Here is a 23148-nt window from a genome sequence, read left to right as displayed (position 1 = left end):
CTTTTCACAGTCGCTGGGAAGTGAGCTACAAGCTTGTAAGTTGCATTGCCTACCAGACAAGAAAAGAAAGTCTGCACATGTGTTCACTACTTACGACAGCATGTGTCTTAGTGCCATCACTTCTTCATATTGTCTATAAATGAAAGAATTCTTCAACAAGAATACCATTTATACCCACGTAATGAACGCACTTTTCCAAATAACGAAGCAAAGCTGGGGGACGCATTCATTATGTGGGGTAAATTTCATATAGATATTTGCGAAACGGCAAAAATTGAAAAGTAAGACTGTAATGATTTGTAACATGCATAAGATAACTTATCTTTGCAGTGAAAACACGTGTGTACTATTTGCAAACCGTAACTTTACTCCACATCGGGACCACCAGACCTGCTGTTCAGGTCGCTGGCTGCTTCATGCACATTGTCGTTTTACCATAGAATAAAGAACCAATGCGGCAGCCGCTCGAACATGGTGTGACTTAGGCCAATCGCACATGGCGAAACTGAATGCGCACTCCCAACAGCAATCTCCAATCGTGCCCCAGCTTGTCCTTGCAGCCACTTCCGGCTGTTTGCCATTATTGCAAGCATCAGATTGAAGCCCACACCTGTTTTGACAAGCACACTGTGTACGTCTCTTTCCTCAACCGTCCTGCTCGTCGGCATGTCAAAGTTTACCGGCGTCTGATCAACATTTCCGTTTTGTGACTACATACGCTCCATGTCGGCAGCAGGAATGTAACTCGACTTAAGGCCTATCATGCATACCGAAACCCAAGACAGGCAGAAAAGCAAGCCACAGACACACGAATTCGACACTATGCCAAACTATGATCACTATGCTGATTACGTACTGGCCACTCCTCCTTTACTTCATCTATCCCGTGCGCCGCGCCCGACTGCGCATCCCACATGCGCGTGCACTCTCCTATTACATAAGCATAAAGTACGTAAACTGTGTATATTGCAGAGAGCCAGTTGCATTTCTTTCTCTCTCGAATCTACGAGGTGCCTTTGCACCGGCATTGGCGGAAAGGATGCGTTAAGCATTAAGTGCGCTTGCTTTAATCACATGTGCGAGAGTCAGATTGCAGTCTCTCCGAAAAGCTCCAGCACGGCTGTTTGATTGTGGGACTGCACAGTAGCAAAGTTGGAGGTGCGTTCATTACATGAGTGCGTTCATTACGCGAGCAAATATGGTATATACAAGAAGCTAATTTGATAACTCCATATTCTTTTTTTGAGTACATGCCATTTGGTGTGGCTAGTAAGGTGTCCATTTTGTAGCAGATATAACGCAAGGAGTTTCTTGTGGGCAATCCTGGGTCAGGATAATGTAGCGACTCTATTCCACTCCTTTTCACACTTTGTCAGTAGTTTGAGCAGTACCCTGTAGCCAGGGCAGGCCAGTCATGTTAGGTGGATAAGCGAATGCTTGAATTATTACCTTCCCTGGTTCTGGTTTGCTCTTCAGAGGTAAGTAAAGGCATCTAGCCATTTGATTAGGTGCGTGATGGCATCTAAGACGTCTAGCTTAATTTATCTGTAGTTTTAGGTGGAATACTTTGGCCACGCACTAGGATTTCAATGTACGCTTACATATTCTCATTGCACATCACAGAAGCACTCCTATAGTGGATCAACCGTAAGCACATCGACAAAGGTTGGGATGGTCTTTGTTTTATTGTGTGTGTATGTGGACAAGTACAGCGAAAAACAAGGCCACTGCTTGACATGCTGTGCAATTCATATTTTCTTCCAATGCGCATAGCAGCACTCGTGCCTTGGATCAGGGGTAAGTAAACGAGAGGAGCTTTAGAAATCTTTTTTTCTTTGCATGAACAAATTGAAATGCTAGCCGTGCTAGCATTTACATCTGTCCTTGTTTTTTGCCTTTTTGACTGGAAAATAGATGCCTGTGAAGCCCGGGAGCTCTGGCAAGTCATCTCGGAAGGAGGAGGAGGTGGACATGAGCCCCCTGCTGTCTGTGAACAATTTGAAAGAACAGCGAATCACTTTCGAAAGGGCCCTCAAGGTTAGTGTTATAGCCATGCCGTGTGGACATACAGTTGAACCCACTTGTAACGATATCGGTTTTAACAATATATCGGTTATAACAATGAGACACTGCTACTGCTGCACCATCAACTTTTGTGTGTTTTTCATGGTGAAATAACCTGCTTACTGCAATGCCTCGATGCCGCACTATCAGTTATAACAACAAAGTCTGACTTCTGGGTGTCTATGTCGAAAAGTAGTGACATACAAAATCCTTGAAAAGAAAAAACTGTGCTACTCCCAGATCGCTCGCTGGATCCTCGTTCAGCACAGTTTTGCAAACAGCTTTAATCGTTTGCGTTGATCTATGCGAGTTGCATAGAAATCGTTCCTGGCCACGTGGTTTCTCAGCCTCATTTGACTCTCCACCGCAATGGAAGATGGCTGATCCGCCCACTGATCATTGGCAATGCATGACGTTGCCGGTGTAAAGAAAGTGCACGGCTATAGATTTGGAAAGTAAGTGCTTCTAACTGATGAAGCGATCGTCGCAAACGCGCTTGCATCGGATAGCGACGGCGACAACGGCAGCAATGACGCAGTAGGGCAGGCTGCTTTAATGTTGTCCTCACAGGAGGCATAGCAGATGATTCAATCCCTCCCTCCGGGGTTTTGTTCTCATGAGAAACCTTCCATAGAGCTACTGGAAGCCTTGGAGAGGGATGTCGGCAAGCTTCGGGTAAAGCATGCAAGGCTGACGGACATGGGGTTTTCTCATGCAAGCCAGTGAGAAGTACATGGCGAGATGCTTGTGGCAATCTTGCCTCAGCGTTTCTTCTGGATTTCTCAAGCTGACAGGCTGCCGCTGCAACCTTCTCACATTTTTAAAAGGCCCTCTTGGGGCCACCAAGGCAATTTCTCGACAGAGCTCCCATATTGCTGCCGCCCATGACCCCTCTTTGCAGTTGCCATAACGTCAACAGCCGCAGCTTGTTACACTTGATCGGAGCACCCAGGAAGCAGGTAAACAAGTGAACATAATCAGCAGCCGGATGGATGAAGGTGGTAGGGAGGGGCCCTGGCCTCCCCACCATTATAGTTTTCTCACTTCAGCTCTGCCATCCCCCTATTTTGATTTTTTTTTTCATGCAACCCTGTAATAATTACCAGTTATAACAATAGAATTTTCCTGGCACTTGAATATTGTTATAAGTGGATTCGACTGTACTGTATTTTCCAAATTTATAAGTCTCACCTTTGTATAAGTCGCACCCCTGCATGTTGCAAATTCCAAAGAAAAAAGTTTGTGTACAAGTCTCATCAGTATATGCAACTCATCTATTTGCACTTTGTTGGCATGATTGAACAATGCATGCATGTACACTCATTATGACATGCCAAACTTACCCATTGCGGAGAACATTTAGGTGCAGTAAATCAACATTTATTGCCTTCATTCAAAGCCATCGAAAACCTCATCCTCCGATGCAAATTTCTATCAACGGCATTGCTGAGTAACCGTCGCTGCCTTCTGAGTAATTTTTTATGGGAAGTTGTATGCATGTAGCTGGCATTGCCTCTGTGGCACGGTGTGCTCATGACAAACAATCGCAACTTGCCTGAATCGGCCTTAACACACACATATGAAAAAACTAAATGTCGATGAGAAGCAGGAAGCACTGATACTTCCCGTGCATAACTGATGATAACCAAGTGGTGCTTTCTGTGCTAGTGTGTGCACAATGTTAGTCTACTAGGACATAACAATAAAAAATTATGGCATCTTTTAGTTACTTACTCTGTCAGTTCCACAGGTAGAACTTTTTCTTTAAGGGGCTACACTTTTCAAAGCTTCCTACTAGAAGAAAATTCACCCATTTATGGAGTTTGTCAAGCAGATTTCAAATACGGTCGAAGCCACTTTTAACAATACTGGTTTCAACAATATGTCGGTTATAACAAGAAGCTGCTGCACCATCAACTTTTGTGTTTTCTATGGTGAAATAACCCACTTAGTACAGCACCCTCATGTCACATTATCAGTTATAACGATGAAGTCTGGCAGCTGGGTGTCTGTGCCTAAAGGTAATGGAATGCGAAATCCTTGAAAAAAAAAAAGGAAAGAAAGAAATTCGAGCCGCTGCACCCTCGCCCGCCACTCCATCAGCCACTGCGCGCTGATACAATAGAACCCGTTTTCCTGCCTTCTCCACATCGCCAGCCTCGTGCGCCTCTCTCCCATCACCACCCAATTCGGACCAAAAGTACCCATCCCTCCAAACATTCGTGATCAGCTAGTTATCCCGCCCATACCTCGCAATATGCACCCTGAACACAATCCGGAGCGGCGTGCAGAAAGAGCTAAACAACTACAAAAGCGCTACGACCAAGCCGCTGACGTAACCTACGTGGACGCAGCAGACTACCCCAACCGAAACGCCATGGCGGTCGTCGCAGTCGCGGGTTCGCAGTACCACCTCTCCGTGGCCGCATCAATATTCGCCACGCAACCCGAAGTAGGAGAAGAAACGGCCATCGCTTTGGCCTACGCGGCTACCAATGCACACTGCATCATCAGCGACTCAAAAACGGCCATTCGTAACTACGCAAGAGGACTAATAGCACCCCAAGCGCAGAAGATTCTCTCTGGGACTCCTCCCTCAAGGCAACGCCGCGTGCAGATCATCTGGGCCCCTGGTCACTCGGGTCTGGCTGGAAACGAAGCCGCACACGATGCCGCCCGAGCTCTCGCACACCGGGTGCATCATCCTTCTCCTGCGTCTTCCGATCCCGACCAGCCCTCTGTTCTGGACGAGCAGTGGGAGACATTGCTGCTCAGCTTGGACCCAGAGGAGCAGCTCTGGGCCGTCCGGATGGCCGAAGACGCCGCCAGAAAGCAAGAACTGGCCGCCGTCTGAGGAAGGGGGGGATTTGGGGTTAGTCTCCCGACCCCCGCCACCCCTTAACCCCATCAAGGACACAATAAAGTTTTATCTCTCTCTCTCTCCCATCACCCTTCCACCCCTCCAGACACGAATGGACCATGCCAACTGCACTGACAGTGCTGCTCCCCGATTGCTGGTTGGCCCTTCCATCTGCGCAGTTCTGCCAATGGATTAAGTCACTCGTGCATGTCTTTGTTGGTTGCATCGAAGTCGTTCCTGGCCACATGGTTTCTCTGCCTCGTTTGACTTGCCGCTGAAACGAAAGATGGCTGATCCGCCCGCTGATCTTCGGCAATGCACGACGTTGGGGGTGAAAAGAAAGCCCACTGCTATACATTTGAAAACAAAGTGCAGTATCGTGAAAGGCTACAAAGACAGCAAAAGTCTGCGACTTGATGAAGAAGTACGAACTATTGCAACCGATAGTGTCAACAATCGGGCTGTACTCGGCAGAGAAGTTCGACAAGGTGCCTATAAGGGGGGGGGGGGAAGAGGCCTTCTACGAGTGGTTTCTTGGTGCCAGTGCCATAAACTTGCCCATCACTGGGCTAATTCTGGCCACAAAAGCGAAGCAGTTTGCCTTACTCATCAACAATGTGGACTTTCAGCCCGGTGGCGGCTGGGTACAGCTCTTCAGAGAGAAGCACAGCATTGTTTACAAAGCCGTCACTGGTAAGAAAGCTTCACTTGACGTAGAGGCAAAGCAGAAGTGAGTGAAGAAAATGCTGCCGTGTATCGTCAACAACTACACTGACATCGACATTAATAATGGTGATGAAACAGGACTGTTATTCCAGATGTTGTCGTCCGAGGTGTATGCACTCAAAGCTGACGCATGTAAGGGCAACAAAAAACAGCAAGCTGCATGCCTCACTGTGTTTTTGTGCACCAACATGGACAGGAATGACAAGTGCCTTGCATTTGTCATTGGGAAATATTAAAAATCACTGCTGCTTCGACAGTGCTGCCAGGTTACCGGTACACCACCATCACAAATGCAAGGCATGGATGACTCAACTTTTATGTGAGTGGCTCTTCAAATTAAATCAACCTATTGAGCGATCTAAGTGAAAGGTGGCGCTCATCCTAGATAGTTGTAGTGCCCACGACTCCATGTCTAATCTCTCAAGCATGGAAGTTTTTTTTCTGCTGCCAAACACGACGGCAGGAAAGAAACTTCTACGTTTGCAGCCCATGGACACCGACGTCATATATCGTTGCTGCTTCCTGAACAAGTTAGTCTTGTTGATGGACATGACCACACAGATAAACGGGGAGCAGCCTAACTTGAAGATCAATCTATTGATGGCCGTGCAGTTTATCTTTGGTGTCTAGTCTAAAGTGCTTCTATGGTGCGGAACTGCTTTAGGAAAACATGCTTTCTCCAAGGCAGCAGTGGCATATACGAAGCCTGCAAAGCTCCCACTGAAGTAGTGGTCCACAGTTGACAAGGATGCTTCAGGACTAGGAAGAGTTTCTACATGCAGACGACGCATTAGAAACATCAGAACTTCTAACCAATGAGGCAATCGTCGCAAATGTGCCTGCATCGAATAGAGACAGTGATGGTGACAACGGCAGCAATGACGCAGTAGGGCAGGCTGCCTCAACGTTTGCCTTGCACAAAGCTCTAGGATCTAGGATCTGGCAGGTAGTACGAAGCCTTCGTGCCCCTCCTCAGCAAAAACATCCTTTCCGTGCTCTAGCACTTCACCAATGTCTGACGGAAGTGCAGGTTGCCGAAGACTTCTGTAAGAGAGTCACCCGTACTGATGTTACAGCATGTCCAACATTGGATCGACCCGTGCTACCTCCTAAAGATGACCGTCTTGACCTTCCTTTCACGATGCCGGAATTGGAAGCTGCACTAGCTGCGTCTAGACGATCTTCTGCCCCTGGACCTGACGGTATTTCGTATACTGCTCTGTGCCACCTTGGGATGGAAGGTCGGAAAGTCCTGCTGTCATACTATAACGCCACGTGGTCAACCAGTACAGTCCCGAAGCAGTGGAAAACCAGCCGTTTGGTGGCCCTCCTAAAGCCAGGAAAATCGCCTTACGAAATGTCATCTTACCGGCCAGTAGCTTTAGCTAGCTGTGTCGGTAAGGTGATGGAACGGATGGTACTCACTAGACTAGAATGGTTCATGGAAAAGAATGAGCTTTATCCTGAAATGACGACCGGATTTAGACGTGGCCGGTCTGCAATAGATGGGGTCATTGATCTCGTGTCCACGATCGAACAGGAAAAAAAGCGCCACCGACTTGTAGGAGCAGTTTTCTTAGACATAAAAGGAGCTTATGACAATGTACTGCACGAAGCCATTCTTGATGCCCTCAGTAATCTAGGCATCGGCGGCCGTCTCTACATGTGGATTGCAAATTACCTAGATGGTCGTACAGTCTTCATGTCCACGAATGCTGGCGAAACGACAAGACACGCTGTGGTCTGTGGAGTGCCTCAAGGAGGAGTTCTCAGCCCGACCCTTTTCGATGTTGCCCTTATTGGCCTTGCGGAAATAATTCCTGATACAGTACGCATCAGTACCTACGCAGACGACATATGCATATGGGCATCCGCAGTCACGCGACCACAAATTCGTGCCAGATTGCAGCGAGCTGTTTCTTTAACGTCTCAGTACCTGCAGTGCCAAGGACTGCAACTGGCCCCAGACAAGTGCGCTGCGATAGCGTTCACACGGAAGCTTATGTGTTCGTATCCAATTATGATCAATGGAAATGCCATCCCATATGTCACCCACCACAAATACCTCGGCGTTGTCATTGACCGCGGTGTTTCATGGTCGAAACATGTGGCAATGTTGAAGAAAAAATTAACTGGGCTTGCTCAAGTTTTTCGCTTTCTGGCCGGTATGAAATGGGGTCCATCTGAGCATTCGCTACTCCGGCTGTACCAGGCTCTCTACGTCGGATACATTCGGTATAGCCTGCCAGTTTTATCAAGTATGAGCCCGTCATGTTTGCGTACGCTGGAAAGTGCCCAGGCGCAGATGCTGAAAACATGTCTCGGTGTTCCACGTTGCACCTCAACCTACGGAACAATTGAGGAGGCTCGCGTCACCCCTTTACCTGTCTATCTACGATGCGAACCTCTTCGAGTATTCCTGCGACTGCTTTGCCGTCACGGACGTCATCCCTTATCGAAACTACCCGATACACGGCCGGACTCCACTTTTTCAAGAGCCGTTAAATGCCAAGCATCTGCCATACCAGCATACTTTGCCCCGGCTGACCTTCCACATATGCCCCCATGGGTAATGTCCAAAATACCGGTACGTCTATCTATTCCCGGAATCTCTAAAAAATCGCGAATACCTACCGTCGGCCTCAGACATTTCTCACTTGAATATATGTCGAAAGAATATGACTCCGCGGTGAGCGTGTATACAGACGGCTCGGTCTCGTCGTATGCGTCTGGTGCGGCTTTCGTCGTGCCTGCGCATCAAGTCATTCGACGGTTTCGTCTGCATAACAAGACGACTTCAACATCTACGGAATTAGTGGCAATAAGAGAGGCCGTTAAATATATTGTGCGACAGCCTCCTCAAATATGGACAGTTTTCAGTGACGCAAAATCGGCTCTTCAACTACTTAGAGTGGTGTTGAAAGAAAGCGCTTATAGAGTGTTGGCTCTTCAAACTGCCGAGCTCTACACTTTAGCGCAAGAAAACGGCCACCACATCACATTTCAGTGGATCCCTAGTCACTGTGGTATACAGGGCAACGAACTGGCCGACGCCGAAGCGAAGAAAGCACTCGAAGAACGAGAGTCCCTGCTTTCAATTCCCTTTTCAAGAGCGGACGCCAACTGTCTCCTCTCCAGTGTCATCCGCAAATTGACAGCAAAGCACTGGGACAATCCAGATAATCGCCACAGACGACTCCAGAGATTGGACCCCACCATGAATTTTAGGCTACCACCGAAAATTCAACGAAGCGATGCCAGTCTTCTGCACAGACTAAGGCTGGGGGTAGCGTTTACGCGCGGATACGTGCACCTCATGCGACGCACCGAGTCTCCACACTGTGAGGTGTGCAATGTGACTGAAACTATAGGTCATGTGCTTTGTGACTGCCCTAAGTTCGTGGAAGAGCGTGATAGGTTGGTCAAGGACCTTACGCGTCTCGACAGCGCACCGTTGTCGGAGGATATTATTTTAGGCTCTTGGCCAGACGCTCAGTCGAGTTTTAAGGCCATCAAGGCATTACTGAACTTTTTAAAAATTACAGGCCTGGACTGCAGACTTTGAGCATGCCCAATTGCTTGCCATATTTTCTACATCTTCCTTCTATCGTCATCGTCACCCATCATGCACCTCTTTCTTCCCTCTTTCTTTCCCACTTCCCCTTCCCCCAATGCCGAGTAGCTGGCTAGAGGAATATACCTCAGGCCGACCTCTCGGCATTTCGTGTCATTAAACTTCTTTCTTTCTTCTTGCACAAAGCTCTGTAGATGATTCAGTCCCTCCGGGGTTTCATTTTGGCAAGGGACCTTCCGCTCCCCTACATGGAGCACCTCGATGCTTTGGAGAAAGATGTCGGCAAGCTTCACGTAAAGCAAGCAAGGCTTGACGGACAGGGGTTTTCTCATGCAAGCGAGCGAGAAGTACAGGACGAGATGCTTGTGGCAATCTCACCCCAGTGTTTCTTCTGGATTTCTCAAGCTGAGAGGCTGCCACGGCAACCTTCTTACATTATTTAAAAGGCCCCTTTTGGGGCCACCAAAGTGATGCCTCAGCAAAGCTCGCATGTCACTTGCCGCCCGTGACCCCCTCTTTCTAGTTGTTATAGCGCTGCCATTCTTGAACGCCGACAGCTGCGGCTTGTTACACGTTATCGTAGTGCGCAGGAAGCAGAGCTAAACAGTTAAAGAAGTCGACGCAATTGATAGCCAGATGGAGGAAGGTGGTGGAGAGAGCAACTGGCTTCCCCTCCATTATAGTTTTCTCGCAACAGCTCTGCCATCCCCGAGGTTGCTTTTTTTTTTTTTGTTCGTGCAACCTGGTTATAACAATTTCAAGTGTGACTAAAATTCCGTTGTTATAAGTGGGTTTTACTGTGTGTCACTAGTTTTTATGTAGCTGCTATAGTTCTTGAGCTATATCCTGCACAAAGGCAAAATATAGGGGGATTTTGCGTGCACTCTATTGTGCAACAAATTTTCATGAAAAGCATTGTGCTGTAGCTTATATAGCGGTTCGTATACCGCCAAGTACCTGTATATATCTGAACAGTGCGTACGATTACTTGAACTGTGAAAAACATATATATACTGGGACACAACTACCTTTTTACACAATCCCATAAAGATAACCTTGTACACTTATAATTGCCCTATAGTACTAACAAAAATCGATATACATACTCTTGAAGATGTGAACAATGCTAATATCTACTTGAAATTGTGATATCTCTCAGCAGTATTAGCAAAAGTACAGTGAAACCTCGTTAAACCATAGTTGGCAGGAGCTCTGAAAAAGTACGCACTAAACAGCTGTACTGCTTAATCGAAATAGCATGAGATCGCCCACTTACCTGTCAAAAACGGAAGAGAGAGTGTGATGAAAGGGGAAAAAACATGCAGTATTTATTTACTTCGTGTGACAAAAGTGTTATTTTCGTTTGATGCCGTGGCGGCCTAGCAGTGACGACAGCAGCCTCAAACTTACTGAAGCTGTGAGCCAATTTTTCAACCAGCCCCCACTTCTTCGCAAACACTTGAATTGAAAATTTTTCGTTAGTGTTGCATATTCTCCGTGTGCGGGCGCGGTAGCTCGGCAGAAGTCGCGGGGCACCTTTTCATTGCGGGGTGCTGTTCTCGTCGCGACGATTGCATTTGTGAGCATGACGTAACGTGCAGCTTCTGCCACTGTCGGGCCTGAATTGCCCATGCTGTCGGTTTCTGTGCCCTGCTTATCACTGTCGCTGGGCAACACTTCGGCAAAACAGAGGCAACAATGGCGAAAAGTTGAACCTCGCAGCCGACATCTCTTCGCAGTCGCAGCAGCGCTGCTGAGCAACTTCTTCACATTCCAAATGGCACACACCGTAGTCAACAGTAGACCCATGTTGCGTGCCAGCGTCGACTTCTTTGTGTCATGTTCAAAAGCACGAGCGATGTCTAATTTTTCTTCTATGCTGAGCACCCGGCATCTTTCTTTATCTGAGCTTTGGCATGACGCGAGTCCTCGCTTACAGGACGCCACAACACCCCGTATAAAGAGTGGCTGTGCCCTACGTGTCCATAAAATTTGTTCAAACCATTTCAGGGACCCTTTAATGCCACGTACACCCTATAGTATGCGGTTTTGGAATAGCAGTTATCACCAGCAGCCTATTTTACGTCCACTGCAGGACCCCAATTACCCCTGCCATGCACCAACTCATTCCAGCTAGCGCCTGTGAATTTCTTAATTTCATCACCCCACCTAGTCTTCTGCCCTTCCCTTCTGCCCTTCCCTTCTCTTGGCACCCATTCTGTAACACTAATGGTCCACCGGTTATCTAACCTACGCATTACATGACCTGCCCAGCTACATTTCTTTCTCTTAATGTGAATTAGAATATGGGCTATCCCTGTTTGCTCTCTGATCTACACTGCTCTCTTCCTGTCTCTTAACTTTATGCCTCACATTCTTTGTTCCATTGCTCTTTTTGCAGTCTTTAACTTGTTCTCAAGCTTCTTTGCCAGTCTCGAAGTCTCTGCCCCATATGTCAGCACCGGTAGAAGGCAGTGACTGTACATCTTTCTTTTCAATGATAGTGGTAAGCTTCCAGTCAGGATCTGGCAAAGCCTGCCATGTGCACGCCAACCCATTTTTATTCTTCTGTATACTTCGTTCTCATGATCAGGGTCCCCTGTGAGTAATTGACCTAGGTAAACGTACTCCTTCACAGACTCCAGAGGCTGACTGGTGATCCTGAGCTCCTGTTCCCTTGCCCGGCTATTGATCATTATTCTTTCCTTCTGCATATTAATCTTCAACTCTACTGTTACACTCTCGCTGTTAAGGTCCTCAATCATTTGTTATAACTCGTCCTCAGTGTTGCCGAACAGGACAATGTCGTCTGCAAATTTATGACCGCACACAAAGAACAAATTTCTGAAGCAAACTGAAACCGGCTGCTATGTGCTGCTGCTGTCTGGCAGAACGTAGGACATGTTTATGAAAACTTGTAAAACAAATCGGTTTTTGGCGCCAAGTACAACCCACACATGCATCCACATGAGAACAGTGACAAAAAGCATTTAAGTGCACAACCAGACAAGGACAGTGAAAGAAGGCAGACACACTAGTGCTCATGTGTCTCCTGTCTTCTTTCACTGTCCTCGTCTAGTTGTGTGCTTAAGTTTTTTTCTTTTTTTTCATGTCTTACCAACATGTCTAAACAGCTTCGTTATGGAACAGTGAAGACAAGCTCTTGCCTGAATGCTATAAAAGTAGAAAAATTCCAAGCCTGCTCCGCTGTGTAGTTATTGCTGTGTAGTTAGTAGCGTAGTTACCTTGTGTGGAAAGACTGCTCATACCAAAACTCTTTTTAAAAGCAAAACCATGCCATAACAGGGATGCACCGCTCTTCTTTGATTCCACCTGAATGTGTCCATGGAAGTGCCTATAAAACGTAATGCGGCTGTCATAAATGTGCCGCTGTTGTAAATGTGCATGTTTGCCACCTGTTTTGAAATATGGGATGTAGAACTCTCATTTGGGAAATGTTTTCAGTAGGGTCTCATTTCCTTTTTTTTTTACTTTCTTTTGTCGCAGCTGCTCAAGTGGAACTTCAGCGCTCCACGTGAGGAGTTCTACCAGCAGCTGAAGGAGCAGATGGTGGTGGCCAACTGGGCCCCTTCACTGGTGGCCAATTGCTTCAGTGCTGATTTCAAGATGCACATCAAAGCCATTGACATGCTCCTCGAGGTCAGGCTTTTGACGGCTCTGTTTTCTTGTTCATCGGCTGTCCTTGGGGTTAGATGTGTACTGCAGAGGCTCGGTCGTCATTCAGTTATGCTGCTTGGCATTACACAGAACTACAGGGGGAGGATCGATTCTTGGCCACTATTCAATGGAGCCAACATGTAATAGTTCTTGTGCCTGGATTTTGCATAAATCTGAACACTGGGTGGTAAAAATTGATTCAGAACCTACCCTTACGGTACTGTATCTAGTTACGTAATGAATGCACTTCGTTTCCCAATTCACTGAAGCAAAGTTGGGGCTGCATTCATTATGTGGGGTAAATTTCATGGAGACATTTTCAAAACAGTAAAAATTGAAAAGTAAGATGGTAATGATTTGGAACATGCATAAGATAACTTATCTTTGCAATAAAAATACAGGTATACCACTTGCAACCCGTCACTAGACTTCACATCGGAACCACCAGACCTGCCGATCAGGTCGCTGGCCATTTCATCCACATCGTGGTTCCACCATAGAATAAAGAACCAACACGTCAGCCGCACAAAGTCGGCGATCTCCGATTGTATCCCAGCTCATCCTTGCAGCCGCTTCCGGCCGTCTGTTGTTATCGCAAACGTCCCGGTAAAGCACGCATCATTTCGACAAGCACACTGTGTGCATCTCTTTCCTTGACCGTCCTGCTCATCGGCATATCAAAGTTGATCGGTGTCTGATCAGCATTTTCGTTTTGTGAGCAGATACACTCTGTCCCGCAGCAGGTGTATAACTCAACTTAAGGCCCATCACACACATTGAAACCCAAGGCAGGCAGAAAAGTGATCCACAGACACGCTAATTTGACACTGTACCCGACTGTGACCACTATGCCGATCAAGTGTTGGCTGCCCCTTCTTCACTTAACGCTCCCGTGCTCCGTGCCTGGCCGTGCATCCTGCGCGCATGCTTTTCTATTACGTGAGCGTAAAGTACGTATACTGTGTATGTTGCAGAGAGCCTGTTATGTTTTTTTCTGTCTCGAATGTGTGAGGTGCCTTTGAACCAACACTGGCGGAAAGGATGCGTTAAGCATTAAGTGCACTTGCTTCAAACACATGTGCATGAGTCGGATTGTAGTCTCCTACAAAAACTAGGGCACGGTCATTCGATCACGGGGCTGCACAGTAGCAAAGTTGGAGGTGTGTTCATTACGCAAGGAAAAAAAAAAAAAACGATTTTTCGCAACTAATTTGGAGTGTGTGTTCATTACGTGGGTAAATACAATATTAGGCTTTGTTAATTTTGAGTATAGAAATGGCAACATGACAGACTGAAAATGTACCGTTAGCTTTCTCTTTTGCATTATGTGTGTGTGTGGTTTTTTTTTATAATGCAGTGGTGCTTGTTAGAGGTTATCATTGTTATTCTGATGTGTGCTGAAAAATTGAGCAACTAGTTACTGATTGAGGCGGTTACTGTTCAGTCGAAATGCGTGCTTGCAACGAGGTCAGTTTTGTGACAGCTGAAACTCTCTGACGTTACAGTACCTTTTCTTGGCCGTTTATTCTCTGTTGCACATGCAGATGCTAGATAGCGATGACTAGGGATGTGCAAATAGTAGATTGTGAGTCGAATACCTGCAGATGTATCATAAAATTTTAATTCGCACAAATTTCTTGCAGGAAAAGACTGTTCTGCACATGCTTGAATCTCCTAGCATTGCATAACGAGTATGTAGCAAGTTATCAGTAACTTGGGTACATATAGATCAAGGTATACAGTATGGTCTACTCTGAATACAGGGAACTCCAACTTAGTACACCAGCACTGATTACAGCTCAGTTCTAGTATATGAAGGTCTGTAAAATTCGTCGCGTAACTTGGGTGTATATAAACCGATACAGTAAAGCCTTGTTAATGTGTCCTCGCTTAATAAGTAATTCTAGTTTAAATATAGTTGTGATGAATCCTCCTCCCTGTCGCCATTGAACCTAATGCTATAGCTGACCGCTTAAGTCATAGTTGCTTAACACATGCCAGACGGATAGTGCGAAGTATTTACTTAATTTTTTGACACATATAAGGTATCGTTACTTTGTCTCTTTCGCCTGGGTGTAGCATTCGCCAATGCATACTAGTTGTCGATTTCAGTTACCGATACTGACGAATGCAATGCCTGGAGTTGCTAAGAAACTGCAGAACTTCAGCGCTACTGCCCGCCCTTCGAACATGAAAGAACTCTTGAAGTGCTCTAAATCACTTCGACGAGCGATCTTTCTCATCAGACGAGATCACGAGCGTCTAATTGGCGAAATGTGGTGCATGGACCTTTCCTATACAGCAGTCGCCACAAATAGTAACATTAAAACATGGTAGCCATGACACGTTTCCTGCTCCCATATCTTCTAGCATTTCTATGTTGCCGTCATGGTTGACATCGGGGATGATGGCCCTTCCGTATCCAATGCAGCTAGTACTACGTTGACCGTCGTGAAGGCATTCGCAGAGAAGTGAGCCTGATGGAGAAACTGACTTGCAGCCTTGCTGAGTTTGAGGTTTCCATTGTCGCTGCAAGGCCACCACGGTGGCTAGTGAAAATAGGATTTCTTGCCGCTTCCTCACAAATAAAACTTGTCTGCGTGTATGTGAGTGAGAATTAACACATTCTTTCAGCCAGTAAGTCTATAGCCGCTCATCTGCCATTGTTGGTTAGTATTTGGTACGTCACCTATTGTATACCTGATCCATGTTCCCCACCAGCTACGTATTAATGGGTTTTTACTGTATACAGCATGGTCTGCTCTCAAAAGGACACTAAAAGCAAATACTAAGTTGACGTGGACTGTTTAAATACCATTCCAGAAACCTCACCATGCTTGTTTCATGCCAAGAAAGGACTAAGCTTACAAGAAAATTGTATCTGAAGGGTCTGAATACCTTTTTTCTTTAGTTCAAATCTCCCACCACCAAACCGGGGGAGTGGTGACATTGCATACGCCATTGCCATCCTTTGCTGCCGTCATTGAGTAAAACAACACCCGACAGATGGCTGTACCCAGCCAAGACAGAGTGATGGATTCGCCACTGCATCTGTTTTTTGGTCAAGTGGCGTAGACCATTCAGGCATCCCGTGACATCACATAGAAGTTGCACAAACTGCAAGTAGCAGAGAATTCTAGTTTCGCAAGCCAGCAAAACCAGTGCAGCACTACACAACAACGAAACCACTGAAATGCAAAAGCATGGGCGGCACGGGAGTCGAGCAAAAACGAAACCTTTCGACCACCCGTGTTATTGTCAAGGGTAATTTCGGTGAGCTTTTTTCTTAAAATAAAATAGAACTGGACAAGTAGCATTTTATTTTGTCTTGTAATACAATACAAGGATGTTTTCTTGCAACAAGTGGTTGAGTACTAGTGATGGAATTTAACTGAGGAGTGCTTTCTTCATTTTGCAAGGGCTTGAATGTCCTGCGGGAGTCTCTAATCAGTTCCTGCACTTACCTCAATTTCTCAATTATTAAGGCTCTGTTTGTGATAATATTGACTGACGCCCTGGAGATTCTTGGGCGCTAATCTATCATTTTAGTCCGACTTAGTATTTGCCTTTTGTGTCCCTTCAATAAAGGGAACTTCAAATTAGTATGCCAGCACTGACTACAACCAAGTTCCAGTATATGAAGGTCGGGAAAATATTCTTTTATCAGTATACTGTCTCTTGAATACAGTATAATCAGGTGCTTACTTTCCCCTCTGAGGCTAGAGAACTGGTGACGTGATGTGGTACTGAATACCAATGAGGTTCTCAGTTTAATAGTGGATCCGTGTTTCATGGCAATCATTTATTGCATAGAAAGATTTGCCTTCCGGTTTTCCTCCAAAATATAGAAGGGCTGTCCCATCTTTACAGTAGGTAGGTTATCGTAAGGCCTTTCTGTGTAACCGATGAAAGCATGAACCGTGCATCACATGACTCAATCACCGTTCCACACATAGCCATCGTTTGCGCTGCACAGGTCAACCACGTCGGCACCCATGGTAAAGAGCAGGTGCATCTTCATTGTTACGTATACAGGTGTCAGGTGATGCGTTTTCTATCGGGACTGAACCCAGTCGGGATTGAATGTCTTTGTTGTAATTTGTTTAATAGCGCAAGCTCCGAAAAGGAGCCATCCCTGGGGCAGTTTCTGGGAGTGCCAATTCATTTCGTCGCCACTTAGTGTTGCCAGACTGCTGTATGGCTCAGCTGTGACATAAAATAAATATCGGACAAATTTTATATCACCCAGGATGTGCTCAAATGTTTCCAGCTAGCTGTGGGACGCTTATATTCCAATATGCAATTCATAACTCAAGCTAGACATTTTGGTGTCATGGCCGCTTCATTAAATGTATCTTCATACAACCCTGAAATCAGTAGGCATTTTAATTGATCACATAAGCTGAATCATTTTATCGATTTCTACAAGTGATAATTAAGTGGCTCTGTTTTTCTGTTTGTTTTAAGGAGCCTAAAGTCTTTCTTGGGTGTTTTTATGCAGTTTCTGAGCAGCTCCGGTGGTGTGGAAGCCACCAGTGCCAATGTGGACCTTGTGCTCAAGTGGCTCACTCTTCGCTTCTTTGACACCAACCCAAGTGTTCTGCTGCGAGCTCTGGAGTACCTGCAGGCGCTGTTTCCAGCGCTGTACGACGCGGGCTATAAGATGCATGACCTCGAGGCATCTTCCTTCCTGCCGTACCTGATCCTCAAGGTGCTGTAAATGATCGTTTATTTGTTGGCAGCTTGGTTTAGCAGAGGCAAGAAGTACACGTTTTGACAGGTCGAGAAAGGAGAATCGAGTGGCTTTATTCAAAAGTAAAAGCAGGTTTGCCAAGTGGCTGTGGTGGCGCCCTAGACGGGCGACCGCTTCGGTTCCAAGAAAGAGCTGGGGCAATGACCCCCATGGCAAGGCAAGGCAAAGTAAACTGGATTTTCGTGAAGCGGGGACAACATAGTAATGGACAGTCGCTACATATCCATGAGTGCAATATTAGTGAAGCTCTCTTCGACAGTGCAGTAGTCAATTACATCTCGGGTCTGGTGCTGCTGAATAAGAGCTCGAATTGCTTGCAAAATTGTATTTTTTGTCCTGTGGTGTAGCAGCTCTTGGAAATCCCATTTTTGGTACATCTTTGGGCCAAACTAGCTGAATTAGATGGGCCTCTTACATTTGGACACCCAGCATATTTGTACAGCTGCACATTTTGTATGGCTGCCGTGCTGATCAGGACTGTGAATCTTCAATATGCTAATCTTTATCTGAATTTTGTCTGAAGAGAACAAAGTTTAATAGCTCTGTGAAGTATTTGTGTGGTGGGAACATTTAGAAATACTTTCATACCACTTGCTGCGAGTTTGTCACAGAAGCAATGACTTAATTCAAGTGGGAGAAAGAGCACAGAAAGTCTTTCTTTCTATCTTTTTCTTGCTCTTTTTGCACCCTCTTTCTCTTGAGTTCGAAACTGCATCACATATCTTGAGGCTATCAGCTTTTGAGATGAAGTAAGCAGGTATGGCCGATTTGTTTTATGAACGGAAAAGGAGCTCTTCCATTTACTACTTTTCATTCAATCTTGTTTCGCCACTTTATGAAAACTTCATTTGTGCAAACCATGTTGAATTCAACATTTGTCGTGAAGGTGTTCAAATTGTGGAATTTATTAATGTTGGAGAAAAATAAGCTTTAAATAAAGGGGAGCCTACAACATGACCTTGTGTTGTGAATTAAATTTTAATTTGAATATACTGAATTTTTTCTCATTTCTGAAAAGGAAATATAGGTTGCATTGCAAGTCGGATTAGTAAAGTAAAAGAAGGCTTATTGACATTATTTGATATAATTCAGTTCACAAATGGACTTTTTTATCAACTGAGAAGCTTCTAAACTATATAAACAAATTAGAGGTGATCATACCTGGCATACCATGACTATAATGAACCATAGAAGCAGCACACTGCCAGATTGTTTAAAGCGTAGGAAACATGGTGGTGAGATTGTCTAATTAATAATCTGTTTTGCCTAAATCATGAAAATAGCCATAGGATAGCCTAAAAGTGATGCATCGTTATTGAATGACTGGAAAATGCTGAGTAGAAACCAGCTAATCCAAGAAAAGTTAGCAATTTTTAAAGGCTAGCTTGTCCCTAAGTAATAATCGTCATTTCTTGCAAGCCTCTCCTTTCTTTAACACTGCACGCCTGGTACTATTTCCAAGTTGCAAATTGCATGCACGTAATCAGCATGAAATAGCATTCTTTATGGGAAAGTCGCAAGCGCAGAGTTTTGAAGAAAGGAAGCACAAAATATGGCCTGAAAGGGTGTGAATTTTTTTTTTTTATGTACTCTGTGCTTTTGCTTAGCAATTCATGCATCTCTGCAGAAACTTTGGCTTTTTTACAATTGAACAGTAACTACTTTTCATTTTATTGTCTCCCTGTAAACTTCAATGAGTGCTGTTATATCTTATATTCAAGCCGAAACTTCGAGAATACAGTATGAATACAGTAGCAAACTCTATTCACGGGGCATGCAAGTATTCAAATGTTCAATTATGAATGGAATAGCATTGGCCCCAGTTTGTAAGGCTTTCGCTTGCCTCCCTTTCTTGCAGGCTGGGGATCCTAAGGACACGGTGCGCAAAGGGGTGCATGATATCTTCCGACGCATCTACAAGGTCTTCCCAGGTGTCAAGGTGTTCAACTACCTCATGCAGGGTCTGTCATCCAAGAACGCACGCCAACGTGCAGGTGCGTATCCCTTTCAACAGCTCGATCTCGTAGAGCTCGTCATTTGTGCCGGTGGCTCGGCACCCACCGAATAGCGACGCTGAGAACAAGGTTGCGGAATCAAAACCTAGTTATTTTAGGTGCGTTCCAGTGGGGGCGCTATGTGAAAACTCTCAAGTTCCTTACAGTAGGTTGCAGGGCCTTTGCGATTCCTGAACAAGGCTGTGTTGAACACTTTGTCACAAACTTGGCCTGAAGTGTAGCACCTAAATATTTAATCAGAAGCCAAGATATCTGCACTGATGGTAATGCTGCCTTCATGGTAAACAGAGATGTCCTTTCCAGGTCAGTGATGCCTTCAGCAGAAGCTTGCTAAGAAACTTCGCAGGTACTCGTCATACCACTGTAGATTAAGCATGTGACACTTTTTCTGGGGTTAGGGTGCCTATATAAAGGCTCTACAGTAAAGAAAGCATTGTCATGATTTTGAGCTGTAACAGTGATTAATGGCACTGTGAGGCCTGATATCACAAAGTGGACGGAGAGTTCAGGCATTAAAATGTGCCAGCGCTGCTGTTCTGGTGCAGAATCTTAAAATGGCACATTGATCTCATTTTCTCTTCAAATAATGAGCATGAGCACACTAAACTCAATTTGGTTTTAAAATCTGCTAAATATGCTGTATGCGTACGCACTTTAGTAAGGTTGCTTCCTAGCTCCTGGATTGGCAGCAGTGGCATTCTTGCATTGATCTTTGTACTGAAAGCTTTACGTCAATGTTTTGTGTTCGCAATGGAGAGGCATTGAAAAATGATGTACCACTTTTTAATGGCATTCTGATGAGTCTTCTTAATTGTAGGTACTGTCATCCCACATTTTCTTCATCCTTGTTTCTTTCCTCCAAAACCCCAGAATAAGATGTCACATTCATCCAACCCAAACCAACGTTTTGCTGTAACAAAACAACTTTGCGATTATTGTTTATCAAAGGCAAAGCACCCAGAAAAATACAATGGCCAGATAACACAATAAATTTAGTAAACTCTCTTACACTTGTAAATATTATTAGGTCTCCACTCATGTCTGGCCTCATTCACTGAAAGTGCACTCTTAAAGTATCGATGAATTAGTGGTTTACATGTTATGTAACAATGTTCAAAGCTGAATGTTTCGTCATGAGCCACAACGTACATGAGTGACGATATTACTTCTTTTCTGTAAGCTACTGCAGGGCTTTCAATACATGGATGTTTTAAGTTTGGAGCATGGCGTAAAGAAATGTAGCATTGATTGCAGCATTCCTGAGTGATTACATAGAAAATAATGTAATGGACAAGGCTTAATGAGCTCAGAAGGGTGCATTGTAATGCCATTGTAAACGGAGCCAGTGGAGGCAAGCCGAGACAAGCGATGGACGTGTCACTGCAGGAGCACGGTAGAAGGTCTATAAACTGATTTGCTGTTTCTCTGTAGAGTCCCTTTACCTTAGAACGAAATACCCTGGAGAACAAAAAAACTCTGCGTCTGCCTTCACAATTATGCGGGATTCTTCTGGTGATTGCCCCTCTTTATTCTAGAGTGCTTGGAGGAGCTGGGCTTCCTTTTCGAAGTTCTCGGCCTTCCCATCTCTGAGCCCACACCCCCAGTGCTTCTCAAGGAAGTGGCTAGGCACATTTCGGACAGGGACAATGCTGTGAGGAATGCAGCGCTCAATTGCGTCGTACAGGCCTACTTCCGCGAGGAGGAGAGGGTCTTCAAGTACATTGGCCAGGTAGGTTTGTGTCTGTCTAATCCAAGCTTTCTCACTCTAGCAAAAAAACAGTGTGGTGAACAGGATGTCAAGAAAGTGAGACATGTGCTATAACACTCAGTATGAACTACAATGTAAAAGCACGTGGCAAAGCAGTCTCTTGTAGCTCACACTGAGTGTAATAATAAATAAGGTTTGTCTCTTTCTTTGTCTTGTTCTGTTGCTTTGTTTTCCTGCTTTGGGTTGTTGCCCATCACGCTCAGATGCATTCTCTCGCTTATTTGATGGCAGAACCAGAAATTTTTTGTCGTATGCATTCCGTAAATGCACTTCAATTAGTGTTTACAGTTTCACAACTTGGTCTGTGAAATGGCGTGCTTCAGCTCGTTATAGAAGGAAAGGAATTTTGCTGTGGAATTCTTGCTTATTAGTTTTTGGCCATTGTAGTTATCTGGTTCATTATTGCTGTTTGATGAATGTGCTCTAAGTCATCGTCTTGAATTTGGATGCTCTTTAAAAAACACTTCAACAGGAAATTTGCCTTTGCAGAGCATCTGGCTTTCTGCTGTTGTGAAAAAGGAAAATGCGCTATCGTGATGTTTCCAAGTTGAAGTCGTAGGTTGGAGACATGTTGCGTGCTCATAACGGGCAGATATTGCAATCGCAAATCAAAGGAGTTCTGCGAGCCGGCCTTTCCTTTCTATAGTGTCTAAATGTGTTATGCAGATACCTTTTAACTATTAGTACACAATGTTAAGACTGTGGTGCAACAAATTGTGCGCAGCTTTCAGACAAGGACAAGTCTCTGCTGGAAGAACGCATCAAGCGGGCGTCACGCACGTGCCGCATGACTGTGTTGCCACCTGAGGAATCCCCGCCCGTCAAGAACCCGACACCGCCACAACCGCAGTCGGCTGTGTTTGCATCTGCCACCATGATGGAGCCAGAGCCTGAGCCAGAGGAAGTTGTGCACAGGTGCGAAGCATTTGGTTTGGCGATGTCTTGAAAAAGAATATGTGAGGGAATGTCTTTGATGTGACAGATATCAAATTCACCAAAGTCATCACTTGCACAGCTTACTGCTTTTAAACGTTCTTTAGCTCTCGAAGTCTGTGCATCCACCGGTCCATCCATCCATGTATGAACTATGCCAAGAAACTAGCTATCCTATTCAGCAACCACGGTTGGTTTGCAGAAATATCTAAAACAGCCTCCACAAAGCCATTCAAATTTTTTTCTTTTCTTTTAACCTGTGACAATTCAGTGCAATATGTTGCAAGAACGAGTGCTTCCAGTGCCATTGTACATGATGGAAGAGAAAGACCAATATAGTACTGGCCGAGGTCTGCTGGCCTGAGCTACGGGTCCATAATTTCTCCGTAAACCTTAATAGTTGTTTCGACGGAGCCGAATTTTTTTTTTTCCAGCTTTATCCTGCCCTGTGTAGAAGTTCGGCAGCAGACCCTCATTGATATGATCCCATTACGTACGATTTCCCAGTGCCAACGTTCACAATCAGGAACACAAAAAATGACCTAATACAGTTTACACTTCTTTGGTGATTCATACATTCATTCACACATTATTCGGCACCAACCTTTACTACATCGCCAAACTTGCAGTCGTGTTATATGTATTCCAGCTGCTAGATTCTGTGTAAACAAGAAAAGGCTAGAGAAATAGCTGCCTGCTGCAGCAGCTTCCCCGCAATACCCGCCAGGCCATGTCACATGAGGACATCGGCACGCACTCAGATTTCTATTCCTGAAT

The 23148-nt window shown here is 45.2% G+C and overlaps 1 protein-coding gene across 6 annotated transcripts in view; it reads left to right on the top strand.

Annotated features, from left to right (window-relative positions):
• Positions 1 to 23148, top strand: part of LOC139046674 (cytoskeleton-associated protein 5-like) — a 109501-nt gene that overhangs the window by 48148 nt on the left and 38205 nt on the right. For 3 of the 6 annotated variants that reach the window (XM_070528617.1, XM_070528615.1, XM_070528616.1), the window contains exons 16-23: positions 1624 to 1665; positions 1774 to 1797; positions 1915 to 2037; positions 12732 to 12884; positions 17404 to 17613; positions 19514 to 19649; positions 21206 to 21399; positions 22163 to 22353. In XM_070528617.1, coding sequence (XP_070384718.1) covers positions 1624 to 1665; positions 1774 to 1797; positions 1915 to 2037; positions 12732 to 12884; positions 17404 to 17613; positions 19514 to 19649; positions 21206 to 21399; positions 22163 to 22353 — 1073 coding nt within the window. The remainder of the gene's footprint in view (positions 1 to 1623; positions 1666 to 1773; positions 1798 to 1914; positions 2038 to 12731; positions 12885 to 17403; positions 17614 to 19513; positions 19650 to 21205; positions 21400 to 22162; positions 22354 to 23148) is intronic. The other 3 variants (XM_070528618.1, XM_070528619.1, XM_070528620.1) reach the window with 3 other exon arrangements.

This window comes from Dermacentor albipictus, unplaced genomic scaffold (genome assembly GCF_038994185.2).
Source record: "Dermacentor albipictus isolate Rhodes 1998 colony unplaced genomic scaffold, USDA_Dalb.pri_finalv2 scaffold_13, whole genome shotgun sequence".
Classification (NCBI taxonomy): domain Eukaryota; kingdom Metazoa; phylum Arthropoda; class Arachnida; order Ixodida; family Ixodidae; genus Dermacentor; species Dermacentor albipictus.
The sequence above is the reverse complement of the archived record's forward strand: the minus strand, read 5'-3'. Positions and strand labels throughout refer to the sequence as shown.